General features: G+C 48.3%; 1 protein-coding gene across 2 annotated transcripts; it reads right to left on the reverse strand.

Annotated features, from left to right (window-relative positions):
- Positions 1–464: 464 nt before the first annotated feature.
- Positions 465–22,495, reverse strand: LPAR2 (lysophosphatidic acid receptor 2). Of its 2 annotated transcripts, XM_024212557.2 has the most exons (3): positions 22,312–22,495; positions 12,297–13,040; positions 465–3,351 (listed from the first exon to the last, which is right to left on the reverse strand). In XM_024212557.2, exons 2-3 carry the CDS (start codon positions 13,027–13,029, stop codon positions 3,050–3,052), a joined length of 1,035 nt encoding a protein of 344 aa, XP_024068325.1. In that variant the 5' UTR covers positions 13,030–13,040; positions 22,312–22,495; the 3' UTR covers positions 465–3,049. The 2 variants fall into 2 exon arrangements, with proteins under 2 accessions (XP_024068325.1, XP_029769552.1); XM_029913692.1 differs by lacking the exon at positions 22,312–22,495 and having other exon boundaries at positions 12,297–13,123.
- Between the last annotated feature and the right edge of the window lie 1,669 nt (positions 22,496–24,164).

Below are 24,164 nucleotides of genomic sequence, written 5' to 3' on the forward strand. Positions count from 1 at the left end.
TTTGATCGTGTGGATTCCATATACACCATTTATTTCCATTGCTAGGTGGTTTGTGTCCGCGCCTGCCAATCCTATCTCACTGACTCTCCCTTTCCTTTCAAGTTTCATCTGACATTTTCCACTCTTGCTTCCATGATTCTCATTTTCCCTCTCCCATATCTATTAGATCTACTTGAAAATCAGCTAGATTTCTAAGGGTTAAGTCACTCAGGAAGAGAAACCTCATTAAAGACTCAAGCCACTCTCTTTCCATTCAGAATGAGTGACAGCTGTCATTCAGAGGCTTGTTTCCATAGGGGATTTGGGCCATGTCTCTCTCTTTATATATACTGTTTTGATTGGGTTGGGGAGGTGCATTCTGAAGCGGGAGAATAAATCATAGGCTGAATTTTTGCATAGTCATTACTCAACCCTCCAACTCTATTGTTACAGATAAAGTACCAACACGCTCCAAGGCAGGGCACTCAGAGGGGAGTGTCTGGCTGGCACAAGCCATTAGAATCAACAAGAACTCACGTACAACAATCCGTCACGGCTAATACAGGTTCGGCTTTCAGGCTAGTTTTAAATAAACTAGTAAAAAAAATACAGAAAAACAAAGATGAGCTTCTATATGGTGGCAGTAAAATGTCAAATAAAGAAAAATGATGATTATTATTAGCTTCCCTTCCTCTACTGAGACACCTGCAGGAATCCACTTGTAAGAGTGGACTTTATTGCTCTCTGTAACAGTGCAACAGCTGCAGCCCAGCGGACTGGGTGAGGTCAGGCTAGTTAGCCGAGTTCTCTGGGAGGAATGTGCACAACTTATTAAAGGCCCAATTGGGCATAAAAGCCAACTGCAGTTCTTGAAGGGCTGCGTGTCATTTCATCCACTACAAAGATTCATTCATAACTAGCATGCAGCACAGTCAGTGTGTTTTCCCCCTGGAAATAATTTTAGTACCAATCCCACAGCTAAGCACCACAACGAATGTACACTTTTAATTATTTTTCCCTTTTAATAAAAGAGGAAGCCTGGACAAATATTTCTAATTTAATTTTGCTTTGCTTTTCAGACAAAGGAACTTTTATTGCCTTGCTGCTTCAAGACTTTTTGCAGAAGCTGTAGAAAAATTGTTAGGTTTGTACTGGGCCCAGCAGACCATCAGTGACAAATCCCCAGGAGTCTACAAATAGAGGACCCACCTCATTGCTAGTGGAAATTGGCCATTGACTTCAATGGAGGTGTGCTAATCTGCACCAGCGGAGAATTTAGCCCACAAAGCCCAGGGTGCAACTGCAGCTGTTCCACAGGGTTAATCTCTTTTCTTTTTGGTGGAAAATATTTAGATACAAAAATCCTCTGCCAGTCAAGCAAAGCACTGCCCATTTTCCCTCAGCCGGAAGTTGAAAAGGTAACATATCTCTCCCAGCATGACTAAGCTATGCAACATGTTTGAAAGCTGTTTCTTAGTTGTATCTGGATTTCTGAGCCACAGCTGGTGACAGTCATCTAGCTAAACAGAAGTAACTACGATTGTAACATTGGACATGAGGGAAGAGACAACAAATTTCCATCGGCTTCCATATTGGGCTTAGCAATCCCCCAAACAACACTGGACCCGATCCTGAGACGTGCTGATGTCAGTGGGAGTTGAGGGAGCTCAGCACCTGACAGGATCAGGCTCTTTAATTTTTTAAAAATTTAAATATTTTGTGTTAAAGGTTACAGGTGTTGGTCTACCTCTGCTCCCACTGGAGTCAAGGGAGCAGACTCAGGCCAATGCTGAGTGCTTTTGCAAATCTCACCCTAAAGTTTTGTTAATGACATGGAAGAAGTTCGGAGAATTGTTTAGTCTCCCACACAGCCAGTGTCACAAATATTCTCTCTATAGCAAAATGTCTTCCTCCAGAAGGGGGCACCAAAATGACAATCAACTTATATCATCGCAGTGTTCACATACATGTCAAGAGCCGAATACTCTGGTGCCATAAATCCACTGAAATCAATGGAGTTACTCCAGCAGAGAATTTGGCTCTAAGCATATTGATGGTGAGAAATGCTTCTTGTTTCTGTGCTGCGTGGAGACAAAAAGAGGTCTTGGTTTGCCTTTAAGACCACATTTGAAATTATGGTGTTTACATGCTATTTGAACAATTGAGGGTTAAGCTACAAATTGCACATTAAAATCTAGGGGAAAGTGTTGATTGCCTCAGACTCCAACACAAAGCTGTCGAAGGGCTCTTAGTGAGTAGAAAGGGTTAGTTTCATGGGAACATGACTCACTGTATCTTCATGAATAGGCAATGAATTTGCAGTCAAGACCATAAAGTACTGTGTAGTACACTTAACAGAACAACAATGCTATTGGAGCTTTTAGCTGCAGCTTAACTCTCCAGCTCAGGAAAGTGGTATGTGTTCCTCGGACATTCTGGAAAAGCCCACAATACTTGGAAATTCAGTAACAGACACGTCAGCAAAGCAGCAAACTGCTTCTCATAAAGGAATTCACATAAACTGGATCTTCCCTAGAGACACCTTAAAGAGAACAGGATTTTCAAAATCTGTGGGTCAGAAGTCTCTCAGGCAAAAATCTCAAGCAAAGCTCTTGCTGATTTCAATAAGTAAGGACAGATTAAGCAAAAGGACTTTGGGCTCTGGCCCTGGAATACCACAGCACTGGAATGACCATTCCTGTAGGTAGTAATACTGAAGAACTAAGACAATACGTGTCTCGTGTAGAAATACTCATACAAGTGTCTTGGTTAACGTGGAGCAAGTCTTTTGGAGGCTACTAGATTAAATCAACAGTGCTGTTAAAAACAGCACCTCTTTAATAGTGGGTATGTAACTCAAAGTCTGTCTGTGCCAAGCAAGGCACTGCTCGGCACTGCCTTAACAGCTTTTCGCCCCATTCTGCTGACGCCACTCTTTATTCAAACATTTATGCTTTCGAACAAGTTTCGTTTTTTTTAAACGTTCTTCTGCTTGACAAACAGGTCACCCCTGGTCTCTGCTCTCGGGTGGTTGCTATGGAGCAGCGTGAATGAACCCTGAGCTAGGCTCCTACAGCGAGGAGTCCATGATAGAATGGCCGTTCTGCGAGAGAATCCTGCGTTTCGTGACATTGGACTTGACCGATGCAGGAGAGTATTTGGGATTCCTGTAGCAGATAAAGCAGAGGATCTTCCGGAAGGTGCTGCGCATCTCATTGTCCCGATAGGAGTAGACAATGGCGTTGATGAGCGAATTGATCTCTGCCAGCAAGAGGACATACTTCTCCATTGCCAGCACATTGCAGCTCTCACAGGCCAGGCCGTCCAGCAGGAGCAGCACCTGCCCTGGAGTCCAGCAGATAACGAAGGCACCTGGGAAAAGAAGAAAAGCTGTAAGAGTAAAGTGAGGCACCAGGACTCCTGCCTCTGACTTGCTGGGGCGTCAGGGCCTTGGGTGAGTCACCTGCCTCCACAGCTGGTCAGGAAATGCCCCCCCCCCCCAAAAAACAAAGAAAATGAAATTAAAAAGATATATTCAAATGTTTAGTTTTCACAGGAAAACCTGAAACAGGTAGTTAACTATAGCAGGCTATTTCTGGCAGAAATGTCTGTTTCTGCAAAAAAGACATTTTCTGTCAAAAAGTCATTTTAGATGGAAAATTTTCAGCTAGCTCCATTCACTGCTTTTATCTCAGTTTTGCTATCTATATGACGAAGTTAATAAAACTGACTTACCCACCATAGGAAGGAGAGCGGGTTACTAAACGCAGTTAATTAATGCTAAGTTAACAAAAGCAAATAAATGTGCATGGGAGGAAATAACAGAACTATTTATATACCTTACAGGTTTCTACAGTAACTTTGTCAACTCTGAGAAAAGACCTGGGCATCATTGTGTGCAGCTCAATGAAGACCTCTGCTCAAATATGCAGCTTCAGTGAAACACACAAACAAAATAGGATGATTAAGTAATAATCTGGAAAATATTCCAACACAGTTATATAAATCAATGGTTCATCATCTGGAATCCTGGGTGCAGTACTGGACACCCTATCTAAAAAAATGACATTGCAGAATTAGAGGGGGTTCAGAGAAGGGTGAGGAGCATGATCAAAGGCCTGGAAAAATTCTGTTCTGAAGAGAGAGATTGAAAAGCTTGGCATTGTTTCCCTAAGAGAAGAGAGGATGTGATATGCCCACACCTTGAGTACTGCGTGCAGTTCTGGTCGCATCCTTTCAAAAAGATACATGTGATTTGGAAAAGAAGCAGAGAAGGAAAACTACAATGATTAGAGGTATGGAACAGCTTCCATATGAGGAGAGATTTAAAAAACTGAAACTGTTTAGCTTAGAAAAGAGATAATTAAGGGGAGATATGATAGAGGTCCATAAAATCATGAATGATTTGGAGAAAGTGAATAAGGAAGTGTTATTTACCCATTCACCTAACACAAGAACTAGGAGTCACCCAATGAAATAAATAGGCAGCAGATTTTAAAATAAACTAAAGGAAGTACTTCACACAACGCAGTCAACCTGTGAAACTTCTTGCCAGTGAGAATGTGTGAAGGTCAAAAGTATAACTGGGTTCAAAAACAGATTAGATAAATTCATGGAGGACAGGTCCGTCAATGGCTATTACCCAAGACAGCCCCATGCTCCGGGTGTCCCTACACCTCCAATGCCAGAAGCTGGGACTGGACAACAGGGATGGATCACTCAAAGTGCCCTAGTTTGTTCATTCCCTCTGAAGCACCTGGCACCAGCCTCTGTCAGAAGACAGGATACTGGGCTAGATGGACCATTGATCTGACCCAGTATGGCCATTCTTTTGTTCTTAAGGGTCATTTCCCTTTATTCCTGTAATTTGATCAGACATTTGTTTGGAGACTCAAATCATAGACACATTCTGTACACATAGGGACAGTAACTCAGGAATGTCTATTCATCCTGTCTCGTAACACAAGGACTGGGGGATATTCAGGAAAACTGAATGGTGACAAATTCAAAACTAAGAAAAGTATATACTTTTTCACACACAATAATATAGTGGAACTCATTGCTACGAAGTTTCATTGAAGACAAGAGCTCAGCAGGATTCAAAAAAAGGGTTGGCCATTCATAGGCATAACAAGGATATCCATAATTATTATAGCGAGGGTTAAATAAATAACCAAGCATTTTGGAAGCGATCTAAACTCTCCTGCTTTAGGACATGAGCCCGATCCTCTGGCTATAAGGAGTCAATAACTTCCCCTGGGGGTAGGTTATCCCATCACTTCCTTCTGCGGGGCTTCTTGCATCTTGCCATAGTCAAAGATGGAAGACAGGACTGGCTGGGCGCCTAGGTCTGCCTGTTCCTGGCAATTCCTGTATTCCGTCTGAAGCTCTTCTGAAGAGATCCATGTCACTCAAAGCTTGTCTCTTTCACCAACAGAAGTTGGTCCAATAAAAGATATTACCTCACCCACCTTGTCTCTCTAATATCCTGGGACCAACATGGCTACACCACTGCAAACTACTGTTTGGGAAATCCTTTAGCAGAAGGATTTTGAAGGACAAAGGATGGCCATTCTGTCGATGAATGAGGCGGAGGGGGGAGGGGGAGAGGGAAGGAATTTCTAGGGTGATTATTGTGCATTCTGAACCCCCTGCTATTTGCAGTCGTGTTTTTAGTTCTGAGGCTGCCGTAAACCACGCACTCCCCCGCTAGCATTCTTGTTACACCGGGGGTGTATCCTGGCCTGTCTCCTGGAGGAGGGTGGAACAGAAGGAACAGTGCTCACTGGGAGCTTTTCAACTACACCCTTTACTGGAAATCGCCTGCTAGGAAGAAAAACGACCACGGAGGGTGCTGCAAAATGAGAGACTGACTCCGAAACCTTTGATTAAAAGAAACAGGGAAAAAGGCAGCACTGGTGGGGGGTCAGGGCAGCAGCAGCTGCTTTCTGGGCAAGGCTGGGTTTCTCTGCAACTCCAATAAACTTCCTTCCAGGGTCATTGCTTTGGTCCTAATTTCAGAGGGAGGAGTGGGGACAAAAAGAAATTCTGCACTCAGCTGAATAGTAGCCTTTGGAGAAGTATGCACACCACAGCATCACTAAGGGAGGGCTGATGCCCCCAGCTTGTGAGAGCCTGTCTCCAGCCCATGCACACTGGGCCAGATTCTCCAGGGCTTAGTGCCCACAACAGGGGCCAAGTTCTCTGAAGAGCTCTATTGCCCTTCAGCACCCAAACAAAGGTGCTGGACTCTCAAAGGTGTGCTGCACCCGATGCACCGGCCTCTCCTGTCTGAACACCCGCACCCATGTTTTGGTGCCTAAATGGGAGCTAAGTTCTTTGGAAAAATCTGATTCCCCATAGTGGCCCGCTGACAACCTCTTTTGAGGCTGTTGGGCCCTGTCCTGTGATCTCGCTCTCATTCCCCAGTTACAAAAGCTCTGTCTAGGGGCTCATACACACAGGAAAGGTATTTCAGCAAAAGGTAGGGTGTGAATTTAATTCACTACCTCTGTTCTGGGATAAGAGCTTGCATGGGACACTTGTTCTGGAATAAGAGTGTTCACACGGGGAGCTCTTCTGGGTAGCTATTGGTAATCCAAGCCCTTCAATGTCATCTAGAAGACAGAAACCCATGAGCTTTAGGAAAGTCCATATTTGCCATCACTATGGATAAGTGATTGACAAACCCACCCATTCACCTTGCTCCTATACAAAACGAAACACTTTTCCAACCCGAAAGCATCTTTCACATACCCCATATTGACTTTTCCCTGAAGATTATCCATTTCAGAAGCTTTCCCTCTTCATCATCATCATCACACACACCCTTTCACCACACAGAACTCCTGAACACTGACATTAACCAGATGCTTTTGGTTTCCTTTACTGAGCAATAAGCGGTCTCAGTCTTGCTGTTTCCCAAATTTTGCAGCGCAAGCACGGGGGGGTTAATTATTGAGCCAAGTCTCCGTTGGTGCAACTCGAGTAGAGTCCATCAGAGTTACAGCAGCAGAGAACATGGCCCGGTTTAACCCCCTGGTGCCGTCTGCAGCTGCTGGGATCTGCTCGCGTGCAGTCGCAGGTCTGTCTTTGGAAGAACAGAGAGGCACACGGGACAGGATTGGGCAATGGAAGGTCAAGGAAGTCCTCCTCTCATCACCTTGCCCTGGCCCATGTGAGTGCCTCACACCATCCGCCCGCTCCATCCTTGCGCTCAGGCCATGGCCGAGACTTCCAGGGCACCCAAGGGACCATGCATCATTCACACACGCGCCCACAAGCCTAAACAAGAATGGGCTGTCTCACTGTCAGAGCCACGCAAACAGCTTTGACCCCATTCTGACTCCGCTGAAATCCCCAAAGGGCTCCGGCTACACGGACTCCACAGAGGCTGTTATCTGCAGCGGCCCCATTAGGACATGGCTTTCGTCCATGTTATCTGGACTGAGGGATAATGTCTCCCGCAGCCCAGCCTCCCCTTGGGCTCAATGTGAGCACAGACGGGAGTCTGGTCAGCGGTGAATCTGCTCTGCAGTTCGCTCAGGGTCAGGGGCCGGGACTCAGGGGAAATTCTGCTGTTGATGTCAAGGGCAACAAGACTGGGCCTTTCTTTACCCATATGCTGCATCTTCCCTGTCTCCTCCAGTCCCCCCCTGCCCCCTTCTACGTGGTTTCATCCTAAGACCTTTGCACCCTATTTTTAACATCTGTGGCCTTCACAATTCTGAGACACAGCCTCACACAGCAGTCACACGCTTGCTGCCCCTGAAGGTGTCTAACCCTCCCTCCCTGTTAGCACACCTACCAGCCACCACACCCTCCAATGAGTAAAGGGCAAAATATGTCTCTCTGCACAGTCCAAGTTTGCAGAAGGCTGTGGAGCCGGGCTAAGGGGATGGAAATTATCCCAGGGTTTTCACAGAGCAGAAAATCTCTGCATTAGCAGCTCTGGCAGTACCCTGCTGAGCCCTATCATTAATGGGTATTTCTCAGCTTTGAGTGGTAAAAAAAGGTCTCCCCCTCCCCCACTTGCTCAGCTGTCAGGGTGAAGACTGGCTCTGCCATTTCCTCCCTGATGTCAGTCCCATGGTGATGGCAGAAGCCAGGGTTTCACTGCAGAGATTCCAAGGGCTTTGGCCAATTCCTCTCGTCTGCCTCCCTCCAGCCCCCACAGGCCACTCCCTCCAAGCTCACCTTGCTCTCCCCTGCTGGTTTCCAGTTCAAGGAGCAAGGAAAGGCTGGAAAGGGGATCCTAGCAGCAGAAAGATGGGTCAGGTCTGGATTTTCCCCACCACCACCTTAGACTCCCAGGTAAGCACCCCTGCCAGCAGCCAGAAATCCGTCCTCCTTCCCAGCATGATGCCTCGAAGTCACACTGAAATGAGCCAGTCCCAGCAACATCCACCCAGGGTGGAGTTAGCTACTGTTCTAGGGGGGTGGGAAATAATTTGCCCTGTTCCTGACTGTGCAAAATAAATAAAACAAAATGTGTTCCTGCCCTGCTGAACTTGTCTACAGCATCTGATTGATTACTGGGCAATCATGGGCATGCAGAACACGGGGTCGGGGGGGGGTGCAGCTAAGGCAGGAAAAGACACAAACTGTAGCACTGCATTAGCAAGTTGCAACAGGATGCGAGCACTAATTCTCCTCCAGCAGAGAGACACCAAGGAACCACACAACTCAGATTCCTGCTTCCTCCCTCTCCCCTCCCCCTCCCCGCTCTGCCAGCAGGAGTTTGCAGGCAGTAGCTTCTTTGTTTGCAGCTTGAAGGTTTCCCTGACTGAGCAAATTCTGCACTTATCAGGAGAGATCTGCAAGCTGGGAGCATGACCACAGGCTCAGATGTGAGCTGGGATGCAGAGGCTAGGGTGACCAGACAGCAAGTGTGAAAAATCAGGACAGGGGAGGGGGGGTAATAGGCACCTATATGAGACAAAGCCCCAAATATCAGGACTGTCCCTATAAAATCGGGATATCTGGTCACCCTAGCATAGGCACTTAACATGTTTATTTATTTCATTTTCATTAAGCACTTTGGATCATGAAGGATGGGACAGCAAGCAGGGGCGGCTCCAGGCACCAGCGCAGCAAGCGCGTGCCTGGGGCGGGAAGCCGCCGGGGGCGGGCTGCCGGTCACTGTAAGGGCGGCAGGCAGGCGGCTTTCGGCAGCACACCTGCAGGAGGTCCGCCGGTCCTGCGGCTTCAGCGGCAATTCGGCGGCGGGGACGCCGATGGCACGGCACTGGCGGACCTCCCTCAGGCATGCCGCCGAATCCGCGTGACCAGCGGACCGCCTGCAGGCGCGCCGCCGAAAGCTGCCTGCCTGCCGTGCTTGGGGCGGCAAAAAGCATGGAGCCGCCCCGACAGCAAGTAATAAAAATCAGAAAATTTCCCTGCACTGGCCCTGCAGTCGCCAGGTACTCTGCACCAAGGTCCTGGCCTGCAACAGCTGCGCACGCTGCAGGGAAGCCCTGGGATTGCAATACTGATAGACTGCACCTTTCAACCCAAACTCCCTAATGACCTTTAGAGACTATATACACTCAGAAACACTAACATGCAGCTGCCTCTGGGGTGCAAGGCAGCAGCCGCAATGCACAACACTGGCCAAGGAGACTGGGACAAACCTTGGGCCAGATTCTCTTGGTGTACTTTGCCAGACCTCTGCTGCATTCGATGGAGCTTCACCAATTTATACCAGCAGGGAGTTTGGCCCACGGGCTCTCACAGTGCACACCGCCTGGCGGCTTTAATGTTTCTGCAGAGCAGACAGTACCTGGTGTTTCAGAGTCTCTGCAATGATATAATTCTCAGGGCAGTTTCAGTAAAAACCTCAGGCAGGACCGAGGCCAGGAGGGTCAAAGACCCTATGGGAGTTACATGCCCAAATCCCACGGACTTTGGACCATAGTGGGGCACAAACCTCCCCTGGCCCATTTGAAAATACCAGAGTGAAACCTGATTTCATCATCCTTATCCCCTTTTATTGCAGGAGACGTAGGCGCTGATTCCGTGGGTGCTCCGGGGGAAAAAAAAGAGTGGGTGCTCAGCGCCCTCCAGCGGCCACACACCCACCAGCTCCTCCCCCTCCAGCGCCTTCTGCCTGCCGCTGATCAGCTGTTTGGCGGCAGGCAGAAGGCGCTGGGGGGAGGGGGAGGAATGGGAGGGAGAGGCGGAGTGGGGGTGGAGCCTCGTGGGAAGGGGCGGAGTGGAGGCAGGAAAAGGCGGGGTGAGGGGGGGGCCTTAGGGGAAGGAGCAGAGTGGGGGCGGGGCCTCAAGGCTGAGCAGGGCTGGAGTTCACCCAGGGAAAGCTGAAAGTTGGTGCCTGTGGCAGGAGAGACGGAGGACTGTTTCTCTAGAAGCCTCCACACCACTACAGCTACTCCCAACTCCACTGCGTCCATAGTCAACTCCCCCCCTTAGGAGAGCAGAACACTTCGAACAGAGCATGTGTCTGCCAAAGTGCCCCCCACCCCCAGACAGACAGACACAGGGTGTGATGTTAATACACTGCTCATATTCCCGGTCTGCGCTGGCCAAAGCTCAGCATTTGCTCTCTGACAGAACATCACATCTTCTTCCCCCACAACCTCCGGCTCTTTGAAGAGCCACAGCTGCTGGCCATGTTCACAGAGAATGGAGATAAGAGAATCTCAGGGTTGCACTCCCCTCCTAAGTACCTCTTAGAGGTGCTCCAATTAGAAGCCGGGGAAGATGCCAAACTCACCCCTTTAGCTTGGCCTTCCCTCAACAACTGCAAAGAAAGGAACGGTAGAAGGAAAGGGACAGACAGGGTGAGGCAAGGAGTGAAAGGAAGAAGAAATAAATCATCATTTCTCCATGTGGCCGTCAGGAGGAAGGTGGGCCACGTGATGGATTTTATGCTGTGCGTGGTGATTCTGGAAAGCATTCAGATGCTATAGCGTAGGTAGAGCTTGTAATGGATTTATGTTGTTTAGACTGATGGTTAGTCCAGTGATTATGGAACAAGGTATGTTGATCGCCCCAGAAGTTTCAATACCTAACACCATGCTAGAAGTGATGCATAAGTTCTGCTATCTAGTAGGATCAACTAGTATCGGATAACTCAACTCTAGATGAGCTGAATTCTCAAATTGGAAAGGCAGCTACCACATTTCAGCCAACTGACTGAATGTGTGGGAGATAACAGAAAACTAACACTGAGCACCCAGATACATATCTACCAGACATGCGTTTCAAGCATGAGGGTGAGACCTGGACCATCCAGCAAGTGTGAGAGAAGGCTAAATACCTTTCACACCCACTGTCTTCATCATATTCTAAATATCAAGTGAGAAACCAAAGTTCCTGATGCCAAGTCTAATCACTACTCTGGACAGCTTCACCGGATGGATGATTGACACATTCCAGATGATCTCCTGTATGAAGGATCTGCAGATGCTCCAAGGCCACTGGGCCAACCTAGGCTCAGGTTCACGGACATTTGCAAGAGGGACTTGAAACCCTTCAAAATCAACATCCCAAGCCGGGAAGATGCAACGGGGAACAGGCTACCCTGGAGTCAAAGAGGCTGAAGAGAGATGGTGGAGAGAGAGGAAAGCAAAGAGAGCAAAGATGAAAGTGCAACAGGTCTCAAGCACTTGTAGTGCCTGAGCTCCATCCTCTGACCCCGTGCTTTACACCTGCACTATTTGTGGCAAGGACTGTCACTTGGATGCTGCAGCAGGACACACAGTAACAGAACTGCTTTGGCACCGACACCAGTCTTTTGAGACAGACGGTTGCGATAGACAGCTGGTGATCAACTCCTCTACATAATACTGGCTGTGCCACTAAAACACATTTAGGACACAAATTAAAAACAACAGCCCTCTTTTTACAGGGCAGCGGGCTGGATTCTTAGCTCCTCCACCGCCCCTTAAGCCAGCAGGTCTGAGGACTCTTCCAGCCTGAAGGAATCCCCCGCTGGCATATGTATGGGATATCTGGATCTATGTGCCCTCCTTGCAGCTCCCAGGGTGTGATGGAGGCACTGGGAGAGAGTCAGGAAAAGGGGAGACAGCCATAGTGTACTGGCACCTCAGTGTTCCCCAAAACCCCAGTGGGAGCCACTGCAGTTGCATGTAGGTTAGAGCAGTCCTGAGGCTGTTCTAAGTTACACCAGAGGCCAAACCATTCCCCAGGAACCCCAGGGGAGCAGGAGGGTGGCTCACAACCACCTCCCCCCATCTCAGCTGTACTGGACACCTCCTTCCCTCTCTCACTCCCCAACATCTGGGCAGACAAGGGAAGGAGCCCTATGGCACCATGCAGATTGGGAAGCAACTTACTGAGAATGATGATGACGGTTTTGATGAGATTGATCATGGTCTCCTTGTAGCGGGGGTGGAAGCTAGTGTGCTTGGACATGCTCGTCATCTTCCTCTTGACATAGACAAAGATGTGAGTGTAGACGACCACCATGATCAGGAAGATGAACAGGTTGGAGAGGGCCCAAAAGGTCAAGTAGCTCCTGCTGTAGAGGGGCGCCATCCTGGAGCAGTTGCCCAGGTCACACAGGCAGTGCCAGCCATAGGACGGGATGAGGCCCAGCAGCAGGGCTGTGACCCAAATGCAGATGATCAGGATCACCACCCGCTGGTTGGACATGGAGCTGTGTAGCTGCATGGTGAAGATAGTCTGGTGCCTCTCCACTGCGATGGCCAGCAGGTTCACCACCGAGGCAGTCAGGCTGGTGTCCAGGAGGCTCTGCCGGATGAACCAGGTCCTGAGAGAAAGCCCTGCTGTCCTGGGCCCCGTGTGGAACATGAGGAACATGTAGGCAATGCCCGCGAAGAGGTCCGCTGCCGCCAGGTTCCCCAGCAGGTAGTAGATGGGGTAGTGGAAGCGCCGGTTGATAATGATGGCGCTGATGACCAGCAGGTTGGTCAGGAGCACGATGACGCTGACTGTCAGGCCCAGGGCAACGACCAAGACATCCTTGGTCCTCCAGTAGGTGGTCAGCTCCTTCCGGCTGTTGTTGTAGAAAAACCCCACACTCTCATTGTAGTAGCAGTGCCTCATCTTTACAGTCCCTGAGGACAGGAGAGAGTCGTGTTAGTTCAACCACTGGCACACAAAGCAGCCCCTGTTTATAGCCCGAGAGACGCACTGAGCTAATACTCCACGGCCTGGTCTACACGTCACATAGCACTCAGTTGGGAAAACTTTTGCAGCGCCATGGTTAGGTTGACTGAACCCCTGGTGCAGACACAGCTAAGTCGACAGAAGAATTCTTCCATTGATCTAGTCACTGCTCTCGGAGAGGTAGATATACACAGTGATGAAAGAACCGCTGCTGTAGTCAGCGTCTCCACGGCAGCAGCACAGCTGTGTCACTGTAGTGTTTCTCGGGTAGAGCTACCCTAAGATACAAAACAGGAAAAAGCGTAGGTAGGACAAACCTCACCATCTGCTACAGACATGAGTCTAATTAAAGTGAAATAGGGTGAACAAGAACCGGAAGCCATCTGAGCTGCTGACATAACAGCCCTTCCCCCATGTCCTGTAAACCAGGTGCCTGATTCACCTTTGCCTCGTGCAGTCATTCTCTGCAGTGCAAGGTGAACACTAACTGGGTGTCTGACGCTGCACTTCTGTAAGTGGCTGCACAAGACGCTGGGCTGCAGGGGCCAGTGGAGTACAACCGACTCCAGGAAAATTATGCTGAGGATGCAGCACAACTCCGGAAACAGATCAGGCCTCAGAGATTTGCCCCGATCTGATAAGGGATTCCTCCTCAGGAATATCTGCTTCCCGACCAAGCAGCTATGTGTGGGAGACAGAACTGCAATTGTTATTGTTGCTCCAGCTGCTCTACTTCAAAAATTGAAAATAAAGCACATAACACAGACATTTATCAGTCAAACATCAAGCAAAAATCTGACAAAACCTTTGATTCCCTGCAGCTGTCACCCACCCCGCAGAACCGCGGCTCCTGGCTTGGTGAGTGCCCAGCTCTTAAATTGGTTGAGCTTATTTTGCTGCTCAATGCCTGATGGTAACTCCCGGCTGGTCCTGAACTCCACTCTTTTCCCAGGTCTTACTAATCCTTCTAGAGGGGTGGGCACTGCAAGACTAGTCTGCCAAGGGGCAGATGAGTACTGAGAGCCTGGGCTTTAACACAGAGCCTGGCCAAAGATGCTAAACTGCTGCAGGAGGTCAGCAAAATATATCAGGGGGCTGGATAACTTCATTGGCACTAATACCTTGGGAAGACATTGGTACAAAGGCAATTGAATCTCATACTCCAGGGTATCAACTAATCCCCTGCCTGGGTCAGGGAGTGACTCTCCCCCTCCCCACACCCATGCTGAGCAGGAACCGGAGCCAAAGCCCTGGAAAGACTGAGAGGCTCCGGCAGCACTCTAGTGCTGGGAAAGGCTGTTCACCTTTCCTTGAAGCATCAGGTACACGCTTGCTGGTGGAAGCAGGATATGGGACTAGCTGGACTATGGTCTCCAAGGTGATAAATCCTACACACTGAAGCACGTACCTCTTTCAGATTTTAAAATACGCTTCTCGATTGCCCTGCGGAAACCCAAATCAGCAATCTGGGTGAAGTCAATGGGGATCAGGTACCCAGAGCAGATGCAAAGTCAGACTCTAAAAATGGAAGCTAATTTATTTGGAAAAAACACTAAACATTTTAGGGAATTATCCCAATCAATGTCATGCGGCATTAGAGCGCTGACTCAAACAGTGACAACTATCAACACAGAAATGGGTCTGTCTTCTCTGGAAGAGGAGATTTACTCCTCGGGATGTTTGCCTCCTCGGCTAAGCAGGGCTCGACCTTTCCTTCGATAGCACAGTCAATACAGCTGCAGGGAAGAGTCAGCAGCTATGCTTGCACTGGATTTCCCAAATGCCATCAGACGTGCAATTGTGCATCGTACCTCCAGCAGGGCACCCCCTAATCCCTCAGCACCAGAAAGTGACTCCTGCACGTAGGGACTGAGCCCAAGTGACAATGGGAAGTCTAGAACTCCATCTCCTGCTCGGATATGGGGAGTTGGAACCATTCTAAGCCTTGATTTTAAATCCCTCCAGCTCAGTGGTTCTCAACCTTTCCAGACTCCTCTACGCCTTTCAGAAGGCTGATTTGTCTTGCGTACCGCAAGTTTCACCTCATTTAAAAACTACATGCTTACAAAATCAGACATAAAAATACAAGTGGCACAGCACACTATTACTGAAAGATTGCTTATTTTCTCATGCTTACCATATTATAAAATAAATTAATTGGAATAGAAATATTTTACTTACATTTCAGTGTATGGTACACAGAGCAGTATAGATTCATAGATTCATAGATTCTAGGACTGGAAGGGACCTCGAGAGGTCATCGAGTCCAGTCCCCTGCCCGCATGGCAGGACCAAATACTGTCTAGACCATCCCTGATAGACATTCATCTAACCTACCCTTAAATATCTCCAGAGATGGAGATTCCACAACCGCCCTAGGCAATTTATTCCAGTGTTTAACCACCCTGACAGTTAGGAACTTTTTCCTAATGTCCAACCTAGACCTCCCTTGCTGCAGTTTAAGCCCATTGCTTCTTGTTCTATCCTCAGAGGCTAAGGTGAACAAGTTTTCTCCCTCCTCCTTATGACACCCTTTTAGATACCTGAAAACTGCTATCATGTCCCCTCTCAGTCTTCTTTTCTCCAAACTAAACAAACCCAATTCTTTCAGCCTTGCTTCATAGGTCATGTTCTCAAGACCTTTAATCATTCTTGTTGCTCTTCTCTGGACCCTTTCCAATTTCTCCACATCTTTCTTGAAATGCGGTGCCCAGAACTGGACACAATACTCCAGCTGAGGCCTAACCAGAGCAGAGTAGAGCGGAAGAATGACTTCTCGTGTCTTGCTCACAACACACCTGTTAATACATCCCAGAATCATGTTTGCTTTTTTTGCAACAGCATCACACTGTTGACTCATATTTAGCTTGTGGTCCACTATAACCCCTAGATCCCTTTCTGCCGTACTCCTTCCTAGACAGTCTCTTCCCATTCTGTATGTGTGAAACTGATTTTTTCTTCCTAAGTGGAGCACTTTGCATTTGTCTTTGTTAAACTTCATCCTGTTTAACTCAGACCATTTCTCCAATTTGTCCAGATCATTTTGAATTATGACCCTGTCCTCCAAAGCAGTTGCAATCCCTCCCAGTTTGGTATCATCCGCAAACTTAATAATCGTACTTTCTGTACCAATATCTAAGTCGTTAATGAAGATATTGAACAGAGCCGGTCCCAAAACAGACCCCTGCGGAACCCCACTCGTTATGCCTTTCCAGCAGGATTGGGAACCATTAATAACAACTCTCTGAGTACGGTTATCCAGCCAGTTATGCACCCACCTTATAGTAGCCCCATCTAAATTGTATTTGCCTAGTTTGTCGATAAGAATATCATGCGAGACCGTATCAAATGCCTTACTAAAGTCTAGGTATACCACATCCACAGCTTCTCCCTTATCCACAAGACTCGTTATCCTATCGAAGAAAGCTATCAGATTGGTTTGACATGATTTGTTCTTTACAAATCCATGCTGGCTGTTCCCTATCACCTTACCACCTTCCAAGTGTTTGCAGATGATTTCCTTAATTACTTGCTCCATTATCTTCCCTGGCACAGAAGTTAAACTAACTGGTCTGTAGTTTCCTGGGTTGTTTTTATTTCCCTTTTTATAGATGGGCACTATATTTGCCCTTTTCCAGTCTTCTGGAATCTCTCCCGTCTCCCATGATTTTCCAAAGATAATAGCTAGAGGCTCAGATACCTCCTCTATTAGCTCCTTGAGTATTCTAGGATGCATTTCATCAGGCCCTGGTGACTTGCAGGCATCTAACTTTTCTAAGTGATTTTTAACTTGTTCTTTTTTTATTTTATCTGCTAAACCTACCCCCTTCCCATTAGCATTCACTAGGATAGGCATTCCTTCAGACTTCTCGGTGAAGACCGAAACAAAGAAGTCATTAAGCATCTCTGCCATTTCCAAGTTTCCTGTATAAACAAGTCATTGTCTGTGTGAAATTTTAGTTTGTACTGACTTCGCTAGGATTTTTACGTTGCCTGTTGTAAAACTAGGCAAATATCTAGAGGAGTTGATGTACCCCTGGAAGACCTTTGCGTACCCCCAGGGGTACACATACCCCTGGTTGAGAACCACTGCCTTTTCTTACTCCCCTCCTCCACCTGTTACCCTTCCTTACATAGGGCTGGCTTCTGCTCTCCCTCACCACTGTGGGTACAAGAGTCTTCTCCTCTGCAGCTACAGCAATCCAGAGCAGCCTCCCTGCCTCTCCTCCATTATTTTCCAAAACAAATGTGAAACAACCACTTTTGCCTTGGCCTAAGCCTTTTCGTGTCCCCGTCCCCCCTCATTACTTGCTGCTATTTAGCAATATGCAGTATCTGAGTTGCAGTTTGCATGGGAGAAGCTGAACAAGATGAAGGTGCCTGGCACCTAATGTAATTTCAAGCCCCATCATCATTTCCTTCTGCAGCCAACATCTCACGCTGAGTGGCACAAAACGTTTGCATTGGAGAAACCAGTGTTTGTGTTTTGCAGCTATTCAGAAGCTCTCCCCTGGCACCTGCCTGCATGAGTTTCCCCTGCTGTGTGGCTTGAGATCGGGATAATGAGGAGTTAATTAAGAATTCTAACCTCATTAAAGAACTATGAAATAACAGCCCCATAAACAAGCAAGTGAGATCAGGAGAACCCTGACTATTACACACAAAAACCTCCCAGCATCTTGGTTCTCTAACACAGGGGTTCTCAGGACAAATTTTTTGGTGGCCTCAGAGTGCGGCCACCAACTCTTGCTGGTGGCCGCTCCCACACTTTTTCCTAAAATACTTAATTAGCTTTAGGAAAAACAAATAAATATGCACATGTACGTGTCCAAATCATTGTAATTTATTTATTGCTAGATAGTAAGTCTGTTGTGAAAAGTGATATTAACAAACATACAAGTATCACTTTTCACAGCAGACCTAATCAGCCCTGGCAAGCCAGGGGACAAATTAAGTCCTAGATGGAGTGTTGGGAAGGCAGTGGGAAGCTGGGGGTGGGGAGCTGGGGGAGACAGTGGGGGACTGGCACCTGAAGCCCTGTGGCCAGAGCCCGAAGCCCTGCGGCCACAGGATGATGTCCAGGGACAGAGCCTGAAGCCGTGTGTCCGGAGCCTGGGGCCTGCCACTGCACAGCCGGAGCCCAGGGCAGGAGCCCAAAGCCCCGCAGCCAGAGCTTGCTGCCCCACCCCCCCAGGGCTGAAGCCCAAAGCCTGAGCCCCACCGCCCCAGAGAAGGTGGGCAACTCACTGGCTGCCTGCTCCTACAGCGCTGTGCCCCAGGTGACTCCAGAGGGGGGCAGGGCCCAACCCTGCTGCTGGCCCCAGCAACCAACACCAGGACGGTGCATCCAGGAGCAACAGGGAGGGGGAGGGGGCTCTACTACCCCCCCTCCCCGACCCCCAAAATCACAGCCCAGGAGGCTGTGGCCGCAAGAAAAGCCCGTGGTGGCCGCATTTGAGAAAGCTTGAAAATTGGGAGGCAGCGCTGCCTGCAGCGAAGGGAAGGGTGGAGGGAAGCTCGGCTCAGAGCCAGAGAGGCCATTAGCATCTGCCCCAAATTTTGCATTTACTTTTCCTTCTCTAGCACCTTCCATCTCAAGCTTCTAAGGTCGGGCTTCATAGACATGAACTCACTAATCCTCATTGCTCTCTCGGGCTATTGGTATCCCCATTTTGCAGATGAGGGTAAGGGAAACACAGAGGTAAAATGGCTCACTTAAAACCACACAGCAAGCCTGACGGAGAAGGGAACAGAACACCCATGAGTCCTGACTTGCAGTTCCCTTACGTGAGTCATTTCCTTTAATGAGGCTGCTACCCAAGGCTGAGAGCAGAACCCAGGAGTCCTCATTCACGGTATCCCACTCCAGTAAACAACACTGCCTCCTTTTCCCGGATGTTTCAGAGTCTACCCGTCTAGGACAGCAGAATTTGCTCTGCTCACAATATCGTTGGTAACCCGGTAATGAGGTTACTATAGCCAGTCCAACCTGGTTATCACCTGTGCCCCACCCACCTCTCCACACACACACTGCTAATTGTGCAAACATGCAGAATGGACTGGCCTGGAATTTGAAAGCACAAACACAACACAGAAGCAGCCAGATTCAAAAGCTCAGCTAAAGACAGTCTCTTGATCTGTCCACTTAGGTCTTGTCTAGACTGCCACTTTACAGCGCTGCAACTTTCTCGCTCAGGGGTGTGAAACCCTGAGTGCTGCAAGTTTCAGCGCTGTAAGGTGGCAGCGTAGACAGTGCTACCGCGCTGGGAGCCGTGCTCCCAGCACTGGTAGCTGCTCCCCTCGTGGAGGTGGTTTTTCTCTCTCAGCGCCGGTGCCCCGGCTACACAGCCACATTAAAGTGCTGCCGTGGCAGCACTTTAACGTTGCTAGTGAAGACATGCCCTTATACACATGGCTTTGATTCCCAGAGAGTCTTGGTGCAGCACAAACATTGGTGAATGGAACTTACCACACCCCAGGGAGGTAGGGGAGTATCATCATCCCCATTTTTACAGATGGGGAAACTGAGGCACGGAACAGTGACGTGGCCTGTGGGAGAGTCACAAATGGTGTAACCACAAGCCTGTGCAATGCTGTAACCACAAGCCCATGCTTCTCCCTTCAGAGCCAGCAGCCAGAAGCTGAGGTGTATGCAGACCTTACACACCACCATGCAGATATTCCAGGGAAGCATCTGGTCCAACCACAACTCAGTTGGGGGTGAGAGCCCATTATGATCTGCAAGGGCAGGGGAAATCTTAAGACAACTGAAGGCTTGATCAGCAAGAGGAAGGAAAGATAGGAAGAAAAGGAAGAAAGATTAGGGATAGACAGAGAAAACCACTGGGGGTAACAGACAGCTAAAGAGCTCCCTGGGGGAGCACGGGGGGGGGAAGGAGGAGGAGTCTCCTAGGGAATGGAATTGGTTAGGGGCTCACACATGTTACTTCACACACCAGCAAGGCCGGGCCTGTAAGCATCTCCCTCCTCAGCCATTTGCAAAATTGTAAACCAGCCAAAACAAAGGGGGAAACTTTAGCAGAAGAAATAACAATACACTTCTCTGCAGAGGGTCAGTCTCCTGGCACCAGTGCCCTGGGGCAGGGGGATAAAAGGGTGTCAGCCATGCACATAGCACTTTATACATCAACCAGCTGTTTGCCCGGGAAGCAGGTTTCACATGCATTTGATTCAATCGACATTTTGCTGTGAAATGGTTTCAATCTATCCTTATTTTTTCCCCATAGTGAACGACATAGGTGCTTAGATACTATGATGAGTGCGAGACAAATAGATATATACTGGCCTCTAAGCAGTATTCACTGAACACACCAACTCATACACCCAGCGCAGATTAATTCTATCAGAAGGATACTGAAAATAATAATACCACACATGTGTGTTAATCCATGTGGCATCCAGTTTCAGTTTTTTTCAAGCCTGAGAGACAAAAAGCATATTGAGATAATGTTGTCTTGAATTTCCACCAGATAATGGAGACCAATCATATTTTGTTCAGAGGATTAAGACTTCAGCAACTATTTATAAGCAGTGCTCTTGTAGCACTGTTGGTCCCAGACAGGGGTTGTCTACTTTTTGTCAAGGTCCAGACTCTAGAGAAAATAATAATAAAAATAATATTAATCAATAATAATAAGCAAATAAAAAGATTTCAGGGTCTCTTCAAAAGTGTCTGGTGGTCCGGATTTGGCCTGCGGTCCCCCTATTGACTACTCTGGTCCCAGGCTATTGGAGAGACAAGCTGGGTGAGATAATACCTTTTATAGGACCAACTTGTGTAGGTGAGAAAGCTGGTCTCTCAATAAAAGATATTACCTTGCTCTGCTTGTCTCTTCAGCAACTATTTGACAGGCCCAATAAACTTTGCTATGCACACTGCATGCGTTCATGGTTCCCCGGGTAATTGCAAAGGGTCTTTCCAGAGGCACTGAAATTGTATCAGTTTGCCTCCACTTCCCCTTCGCTGAGAACATCTCTCCAAGTGAGCAAAGCCCCAGTTCCTCTTTACCCAGCTGCGTGAGAAGAAAAGAGGGACAGTCTGTATGGGTAGTATCCAAGACTGGAAAACCAGTTCATCAGCATTCGCCTAAATGACAGGGTCTTAAACATGGCTTTAGACAAACACCCAGCTAGAGAACATGGAAAGTTTCAGAGAGCGTTGCCAGCTCCCCCTGAAACGTAAAGAAGTTACAGGCTAAACCTGGGCAAACCAGTGACCAGGGTGGGGTCCAGGTGCTGACAAGTAATTGCTTATGTTCCTAGGCGCTTCCCTGACATCTCAGGCGCAGCTTTGCAATTAGGAAACCGACCTTGGAACGCGGCATCAAGGGCGGAGATCACCACAAACCACCATTATACAAAACAGACTAAACAAAAGGAACCCAGCAGCAAGAAAATGGACAATCAGGCCAGTGCCATGATGCACAAAGGAGGTGCTGGTTTCTGTTGTTGAGTGCATGGCCGTTCCCTTTCCAGACAGAGCCTTGCAAAGCTTGGTGTTCACCGGCGGTCACTTATTTGGTAAAAACAGCTGCAGCCAGCCATTGTTTATCCCCAAACCCTCTTCCCCCATCACATCATCTAGAACTCGTTATGCGGTTCCCTCCCTTTCATCAACCATTGCTAGTAACGGACCTTGCAGGCAATGCTGCGGAAGAGAAATTCTCACTCCATACCCACAGTCCTGTGGGATGCCACTGGGAGCTCTTCCTGTTAACGTGCACAGTGTGCCTCACTTCCTTGCATCACATAGGAATTCCTCACCTGAGCTGCTATCCCTAGACACACTTCCTGCTTTACTCTCGGACAGGTTCACAGCAAGTTCAGAATCATTCTTTTAACGGAAAATAAAAATGCCTACACATCCTGGCTTTTCATTTCTTAATGTTCAGTAACACTGGAAGGTGCTGCCTCTCTCCTTCAGGCCTGGGAAGGCATTTGGTGCACAATGTAGTATGGAAATGAGCAACAACGAATAGCTGAAATTCTGCTCCAACTAATCATCACAATCAATACAGATCAAACCTGAACAATGGAGCTAGTACAGAACTAGTATTCGCCTCACACATGCTCCAGTCCAGCTGTTTGAACACAGCCCACCGCAATACAAACTTATGTTGTCAGAAATTCAAAAAGCCGATTTAAAAAAAAAAAAACGTAGTCTCTACAGTGTTTTACTCCAAAGAATAACGTTCTTACCTGAAAGCACAGCCACTGCACCCAGATCTGACAGTCAGCATTGGTCTCCCCAGCACAGAAAGCCAGAGCCGCTATTCAGCAAGGAGATGGACGACCTCATCCCTGGAAGTCAGAGAGAGGCTCCTCCAAGCAAGAAGGAGGCCCGTGCCAATAGAAAAGTTTAAGACAAATGCTATACCTCCAAAGTCTGTCACAGGCACCTCTGAAACACTGACTCCTGAGAGGCAACTTTGCAAGAGCTCTCTGAAAAGAGCCCATCCTTCTTTGTGCCCTCCCCTAGGCGGGCCTTACCAAGCCACAGACATCTGCCAAGCAGGAGACTTGATCCACCCAGGAACTGTAATCTGAGTCTTTGACTAGCTTGATCTAGGCTGCAAAGTCATTTTCCCAGCACCTCCACTTCTGGAGGCACTGGTCTGGCACTAGAAGGGACAAGTTGCTCAGATCTGCACTCTTGGCGCTGTGTTTTTGCTCACTGTATGGATGGGCGCAGCTAACAGAAATTAATGTGGGGGGAGTTCTCTCCACTCCCACCCCCAAGGCCTCATCTCATGGTATCCTTCATTTCATTCGAGTGCTGGACTCTGATCCCTCCAGAATCAGGGGTGTTACAGACTGTCCTCTGTAGAGATTCCCCCAGAGGAACCAGCTGCTTTAGAGACTGTCTATGTCTACACTTGCAGAGTTTTTGCGCTGTCAGTTTCAACAGCGATAGTGAACTGGTGAAAGAAAAGCGCTGGTTTGGGTACTCGCTTACTTCCACAGGCATCAGAGAGTGTTTACATGTGCAGCACTTCCATCCCTGATGAGAGGAGCAGACTGAGCTATCCCACAGTGCAGCTCTCTCCATTTTGATGATAGGCCTTGTGGGAAGGCAGGGCAATTGTGGGGCATCCTGGGTCCAACTCCTCTCCCCAAACACTGGTCAGCTCCAGTAGCTCAGCATTGCTCCAGGCAGGGGAACGTTTACTCCGTGGAGCAGGCATTGTCACCTGGCCAGATAAGTGAGCACTTGCCAAGAAAACAGGAAGGGGAGTTTCAAAGTTCCCGGGGTTTTACGGGGGGGGGGGGGGTGGATGTCTGTTTACTTGGTAACAAAGCAGCAGAGCTGGTGACCAGAGTGGTCACCTAGGTACTGTGGGATATCCTGCGGAGGCTAACAGCTCTGTAAACAGGAAGAACGTGTCTTCACGAGCACATCACCGCAAAAGCATCACCAGTAAGAGCTGTACACCTCTCATGGAGGGGGTTTTCTTTTCACGGTGAAACTTCTGAGTTTCACCACAAAAAGTCATTGGCAAGTGTAGACGCTCCCACAGTTTTTGCACAAAAAAGGGACTTTTTCCACTTTAAATGGCAAGTGTAGACATGCCCTGAGGTGGTCTCTGCCCCAGAGGCAGAGCACAGAGCCTGACCTGGGACAGCTCCCCCCCAATGTTCACGTCCCCAGCCAGGCTGTTTGCAGGGATCTGGCCCTCACACTCACCTTTATGCTATAATCCCACCCAGCAGACTGGCTCTTACCAAGTGCAGTGAGAGAAACTGCCTAAGGGGCGAGGAAACACATGACCCCTGTGGTGACAGATTTAACAGGTGGAGGGGAAATGCACTTCCTGGGGCAGGGGAGACTCACAGGTGATCTCTTCCCTTTGCACCTCTCAGCAGGAAGCTCCCATGGGGCAGACCTCACTTAATTTCAGGAGATCTGTCAGTGATTTGTTTAAAACACAGAGAGAAAGAACACTGTGACTACATGAGTGCCTTCCCCGGGGTACTCTTAGGCCTGGTCTACCCAAGAAAATTCAGTCGGTTTAACTAAAAAAAAATTTCTGTCAGCAGTGTGAAAAATCCAC

Source organism: Terrapene carolina, unplaced genomic scaffold, assembly GCF_002925995.2.
Source record: "Terrapene carolina triunguis isolate 2854851 unplaced genomic scaffold, T_m_triunguis-2.0 Scaffold833, whole genome shotgun sequence".
Lineage (NCBI taxonomy): Eukaryota > Metazoa > Chordata > Testudines > Emydidae > Terrapene > Terrapene triunguis.

Excerpts from the sequence above, each read along its gene's own strand:
- LPAR2 (XM_024212557.2), bottom strand. The coding sequence starts at position 13,029 with ATGAGGCACTGCTACTACAATGAGAGTGTGGGGTTTTTCTACAACAAC. Across the intron at positions 3,352-12,296 it reads AACCGTCATCATCATTCTCA|GTGCCTTCGTTATCTGCTGG; the intron begins GTAAGTTGCTTC and ends TTCTTTTCCCAG.